The 5864-nt window shown below is 50.4% G+C and overlaps 1 protein-coding gene across 1 annotated transcript; it reads right to left on the bottom strand.

Moving 5' to 3' along the window:
* Positions 1-856: 856 nt before the first annotated feature.
* LOC105556343 (uncharacterized protein K02A2.6-like) lies at positions 857-5155 on the bottom strand. The gene is made up of 2 exons (XM_012003427.1): positions 5062-5155; positions 857-4983 (listed from the first exon to the last, which is right to left on the bottom strand). Exons 1-2 carry the CDS (start codon positions 5153-5155, stop codon positions 857-859), a joined length of 4221 nt encoding a protein of 1406 aa, XP_011858817.1.
* Between the last annotated feature and the right edge of the window lie 709 nt (positions 5156-5864).

The following is a 5864-nucleotide window of genomic DNA, read 5'->3' as shown; positions in this document are numbered from 1 at the left end:
GTTTCAGACTTCTTCTTCAAGAAATAAACGATGCGTAGCCTTGAATAGTCACACGTGAAACACACAAAGTATTTTGATCCGCCAAGTGACGCTGTTTCCATGGGACCACACAGATCGGCATGAATAACTTCACCAGGTGAAGTTTCATGATTCAGCACGCTGTTGACGTAATTGAAAACTGTTTCGGTGTTGCTTCCCCTCAATGCATGAACCACAAAACTGATTATCGTCGAAAAAATCGATCTGATTTTTCACGAGAAATTTCTTTACATGAATTTTATTCTGGTGGCCGAGGCGTTCGTGCCATACGCATGTAGAGAGTCTTTTGATGCCAAGTTAACCTCTCCTATGCATGCCTTTTCAGGCGGTCTTACACGAATTACCACCTTGAACAGCTAATTAACACGCACTCCGCGAGTTTTGATAATACCGTCTTTTACAAACTCACAACTGTCCTTCGAGGAACTGAATTTCATGCCCTTGTCCAGAACTGAAATTACCGAGAACAAGTTTCGACGAGCAGCCGGCACAAACAACACATTTTCCATTTGTCCAGGTAACTGTAGTAGATCTGAGGGTTATCGCGATTGTGGAGAGATAACACGAGTTCTACCAACTTATATAACCTCTTTATTTTACAGCCGTACACATTAGCGAGCGGCACCGTACTGCCGTACTCAGCACCCCGCGCCCCCTCTCGGGTTTTGTTGTCCCCCTAGTGTCGAAAGTCGGGAGTATCAATGTCTGTTGTGTATCAGTCCTTCCTGCCAAGATTGGGAGTGATCTGTGAAAGAAAGAACGGGCAAGCTGGGTAAGCTGGGGGGGGGGGGAGTATTATGTCCGCTCCCTGCTCGGGTTAAAGCCGGCGGCTCGTGAGCGCCATGATAAGGTCGATGACGAAATCTCTGTATCGCTCGGGCAGTCGTCCCGCTGTTGAGCGCTGTGCTCGCGTCCGAACCGGTTCCGGAGCTTCGTCTTCCAGGTCTACATCAGTTGATTCTTCGAGTGCTGACTCAAACTCTTCCGAATCTGATTCGAGGTTCGCGTTGTCGCTGTCACCTGCTTCGTCCGGTTCGGTTGCTCGAGTGTGCGGAATCGTCTGTGTGGACTGTGGAGAACCAGAAGGTTCGTAAGTGTCGTCTTCATGCTCTTCTTCGGTTGGATATCGTCGTTTAAGCTGATTCGTATGAGCCTTCAGTATTCTGTTGTCGACCGTGATTAGGTAGTTTGTCCGTCCGAGCTGTTTGACAATTGAGCCTGTCTGCCATGTCCAACCGTTTCCCGAATGCATCTGGTAGAAGATTGGGTCTCCGGCCCTGTATGTATGGAGGCGTGCTCCGTGATGCTGGTTGAATTGTTTTGACATGCTATGAGGCAGACTGACTGTTGAGCGTTGCGCTGGCTGGAGAAGGTCGAGTCGGGATGGCATCTTGCGGCCAGTCATGAGCTCAAAGGGTGAACTTCCTCCGCGGGCTGCACACGGCGTTTGACGATAGCTGGACAGGAGAATGCGTAGTTTTTCATCAATGCTTCCTTCTCCCTCGAGTTTTAGCAGTCCTCGTTTGAGAGTGTCGACAAATTTCTCTGCTCTTCCATTCGACTGAGGGTGGTAAGGCGCAGAGGTGACATGCTTGATGCCGTTGTTGGCGCAGAAGTCTTTGAATGTGCTGGAGATGAACTGGGGACCGTTGTCGGAGACGATTGTTTCGGGGGTTCCCCATCTGGCGAAGATCTCTGACAAAGCTTCTGTTGTCTTCTCCGCCGTAGTTGATCGCATGCGGGCGACCTCGGGCCAGTTGCTATGAGCATCGACCACTACTAGAAAGGAGTCGTGGTCGATGGGACCGGCGAAATCTATGTGTATGCGTTTCCATGGTTTGTTAGGGACCGGCCATGGGTGGAGAATTTCTTTTACTGGGGACTTGGCGTTTGTGGCACATTTGGAGCAACGTTGGACGAATGATGAGATGTGTCGAGACATGTTCGGCCAGAAGCATTTTTCGTTGGCGAGGCCTTGCATGCGAGATGAGCCCGGATGTCCGGTGTGGAGTTCGCCAAGGACTTTCGTGCGAAGAATCGGTGGGATGATTGGTCGATCGCCCGAGAAGAGGCAATCCTGGATGATTCGTAGATCTTGACGGTGAATGAAGTATTCTGCTGCTTCTGAGTCAGGAATTTGACGCCGCTGTGTAGGCCAGTGAGCTCTGACGTAGCTCATGACGAGTTGAAGGTGTGAGCAATCGGATGTGGCGCGTTGGAGGTCCTCGAGTTTGACCGGAAGTGAGTTCACCGCGTCGACCATAAACTCCGTTTCTTCTTCCTCGTAGTCGCTTTGTCGGATCTCTGCTATGACGATGTCTTCGGCTCCCGGTTTGGCATGAGTGCTGATCAGGCGTGGGACGAAGTCGGCGTATGCGAAGCTGGCGTTGTCGATGTACCTGATAGTAAAGTCGTATCCAAGCAGAGTGTTCGCGTAACGTCTCAGTCGGTTTGCCGTGTGGACCGGGATGCCGTTCTTGTCACCGAAGATCTTGAGAAGCGGTTTGTGGTCCGTTTGCAGTTCGAAGTGTCGTCCGTAGATGTAGCGGTGAAATTTCTTGACTGCGTAGACCAGGGCCAAGGCCTCACGTTCAACCTGAGCGTAGTTACGTTCGGCGTTGTTGAAAGAGATGGCCGCGTATTGGATCGGTCTCAGGGTGCTGTCCTCGAGACGTTGTAGTAAAGCTGCACCGACACCATAGCTGGAGGCGTCGGCGGCGACGACCAGTGGTTTCCCCGGGTCGTAGTGAGAAAGAGCAAGGTCTGAATGGAGAGCCTGTTTGAGCTGCGTGAAAGCTCTGCTTCGTCGCTCCGTCCATTCGAATTTCTCGTCTTTGCGTAGCAGTTCGTCGAGCGGTCCTCTCAAGTCTTTCAAGTTCGGAATGAAGCTGCCATACCAGTTGATTGCGCCCAAGAATGCTCGTAGCTGTGAGATATCCGCCGGTTGGGGGAGGTCTCGGATGATCTGGAGTTTCTCAGGGTCTGGGCGTTGGCCTTCTGCGTCGATGATCTTGCCGAGGAACTTGATCGAGGGTTGGCCGAACTTGCATTTTCCAAGTTTAAGTCGGAGACCGGCGTCCTCCAGTCGCTTGAGAATGTCGAAGAGTCTCTTTTTATGATCGGTTTCACCCTTGCCTGGAACAATGATATCGTCTAAGTACGGCGATGCTCCCGAGCCTGCTAAGATGCTGTCCATGAGTTGTTGGAACTGACCGGGTGCCGTTTTGACGCCGAATTGAAGTCGGTTAACACGATAGAGTCCTCGATGAGTGTTGACTGCCATAAGGTCTTTTGCTTCGTCGTCGAACTCGATTTGAAGGAACGCTTCTGTGAGATCGAGTGTCGAGAATGTGTCGTTGCCGGAGAGTGTCGCAAAGATTGATTCGGGAGTCGGTAGCGGGTAATTGAATGATTCCAGCGCGCGGTTGAGACCGGTTGAATAGTCGGCGGTGACTCGGATGCTACCGTCCTTTTTCTTGACGACGACGACTGGGGCTGCTGTGTGTGCGTAGTTGATTGGTGTGAAGACACCCTTGTCGACCAATTTGTCGTAGGCCTCGTCGAGAGTGCTGCGGACTCCGAAGGCAACTGGTCGGGCGCGGCAGAATGGTACTCGAGCTCCCTCCTTTAGTTTGAGGGATGCTTTCTGAAGGGTACATCTACCCAGAGAAGACGAGAAAAGTTTAGGAAACTTGTTTCTTACCTCCTCTGCCAGTGGGTTCGTCTCGATGCTGTCGCAATAAGTCGTGATGGGTTGGTCCCAAAGTTCGAGGGCTTCAAGTGCATTGTTGCCGAAGAGGCTCAGGTTGCGTTTTGTGACGTGGACTGGAACAATTCCGATGCGTCCTTTGAGTTCGATAACTGCAGAAAATGAGCCCAGTGACTCGATGGCGCCTCCTGAGGCGCTGGTAGCCGTTTCCTTGGATGGGAGGAGCTTGGGACTGCCGCATCGTTTCCAGTCCTTCTCGGTGATGATCGTCCAATCTGAGCCCATGTCGTGTTTGAGAACCACGCCAATGCCGTTGATCTTTGGTTTGAGAGTCTTACGAGATGGTTTGTGCTGGACCGACGTGCTGTGCACTACTGTTGACGGTTCCTTACCCCTCTTCTTGTTTCGTTCGTTGAAGTCTCTGGCTGATTTGCAGAAGCCCGTCTTATGTCCAGTTGCTGAGCACGACCCGCAGGTCTTCGAGGTAAATGGACAGTCGCGATGCCAGTGAGTGTCACCGCACATGCGACACTTCGGGATAGATCCCCTTGGCTTGCTTGCAACAGTGGTGCTCGGTTGGTTCTCGATGACCTTGCTTTCTTCATCTCGGACCATCATGCGTCGAGCAATAGCAAGCATGTCGTTGATCTTGAGCTTGTTCGTCGTAGGTGCATCGCCTTCCTCCGTTCGCTTCGTGAGTCGATCGTCCACCGATTCCATGAGCTTCTTGCGGATACGTGAATCGGTTGGTGCCGTGAGGCCTTGTGTGAAGAGTTGCACCTTTAGGTCGTCGCTGTCGAATGAAGAGAGCTCAAATTCCTCTGCTGCCTGATTGACACGTGCTGTGTACGTAGCGAAGGATTCATCGGATTTCTTCTGAATCTGCAAAACTTTGAAGCGTCGTGCGAAGATCGTTTCTCTGCGACCGAAAAGTTGCTTAAGGTGCTTAACGGTGTCGATGAGTGTGAGTTCTTCCGGCTTCTTAGGCAGAATATTTCCAGCGAAAGTCTGGTAATCCGACGAGGTTAGTTTTGAGCGAATGATGGCGCACTTTTCAGATTCCGGAACTTGCTTGCCGCGGTCTGATGCAAAAACTGTGGCAGTGCGTTCGTACCACTTGTCGAAAGTGAGTCCAACAACCGGATCGTATGTGAAAGCGGTGATTTTACGTTCGATGTACTCTTCAGGAGGTTGGATCGTGACAGACTGAGCGATGGCCTCATTGCCGTTGTTGCCTTCCAAGGTTAGGTTGACCTATGATTGACTCTTGACCAGTTCGATAATAGCTGCCTCTCGTCGTAGAGCCTCCTCACGCAATTGCTCAATTTGTTTTGTATGTGCTTCCTCTCGTCGTTGAGCATCTTCGCGCATGAATTTCATCATTTCCGAGAACTGCGTATTGTCCATTTTGTTGGATTTTGATTTTCGCGTTTTTAGAGTTAGAAAATGTGTATTGCGTGCGTTCTTTGCGTTATCCTCGTCGCCAGTGTAGTAGATCTGAGGGTTATCGCGATTGTGGAGAGATAACACGAGTTCTACCAACTTATATAACCTCTTTATTTTACAGCCGTACACATTAGCGAGCGGCACCGTACTGCCGTACTCAGCACCCCGCGCCCCCTCTCGGGTTTTGTTGTCCCCCTAGTGTCGAAAGTCGGGAGTATCAATGAGTGCGTTCCGGCAAGACACTGCTACCGTAGCGCTACAGCTTTTTCGCTACAATTGTAGCGGTGCCATATATACATTAGCGTGCATAACCTCAAAATTGAATTATAAGAGTCGCGTTTACCTCGTTTACAAAATTAATTGAAACGAATAGAATGGAATATATTGAAGATTGGCTCATGAATGACATATTGTTCGAAGATTCATCAGATGAAAGCAACGTTAAAGAGGAAGAAGTTCCGCGAAGTTGTAGCGGTACGTTTTGCCGAAACGTACTCGTGTAGCGCTATCGTAGCGCTACCGTAGCGCTACGGTAGCAGTGTCTTGCCGGAACGCACTCAATGTCTGTTGTGTATCAGTAACCATTTTCCGTCAACTAGAGTTTCAATCTTGATTGTTCCTTTTCCTAGGGCGTCCATTGTAGTTTTATTTCCAATATAGATCTTCGCTG

The sequence above is a fragment of the Vollenhovia emeryi genome, unplaced genomic scaffold (assembly GCF_000949405.1).
Source record: "Vollenhovia emeryi isolate VEMERY1.0 unplaced genomic scaffold, V.emery_V1.0 DF940085.1, whole genome shotgun sequence".
Taxonomy (NCBI): Eukaryota; Metazoa; Arthropoda; class Insecta; order Hymenoptera; family Formicidae; genus Vollenhovia; species Vollenhovia emeryi.
This window is presented reverse-complemented; position numbering and strand designations above follow the sequence as displayed.

Bases quoted from the DNA above. Each gene is read 5' to 3' on its own strand.
- LOC105556343 (XM_012003427.1), bottom strand. From the start codon at position 5,155: ATGGACAATACGCAGTTCTCGGAAATGATGAAATTCATGCGCGAAGAT. The intron at 4,984-5,061 runs GTGAGGAGGCTC...TAACCTTGGAAG, and splicing joins AAAACAAATTGAGCAATTGC to GCAACAACGGCAATGAGGCC.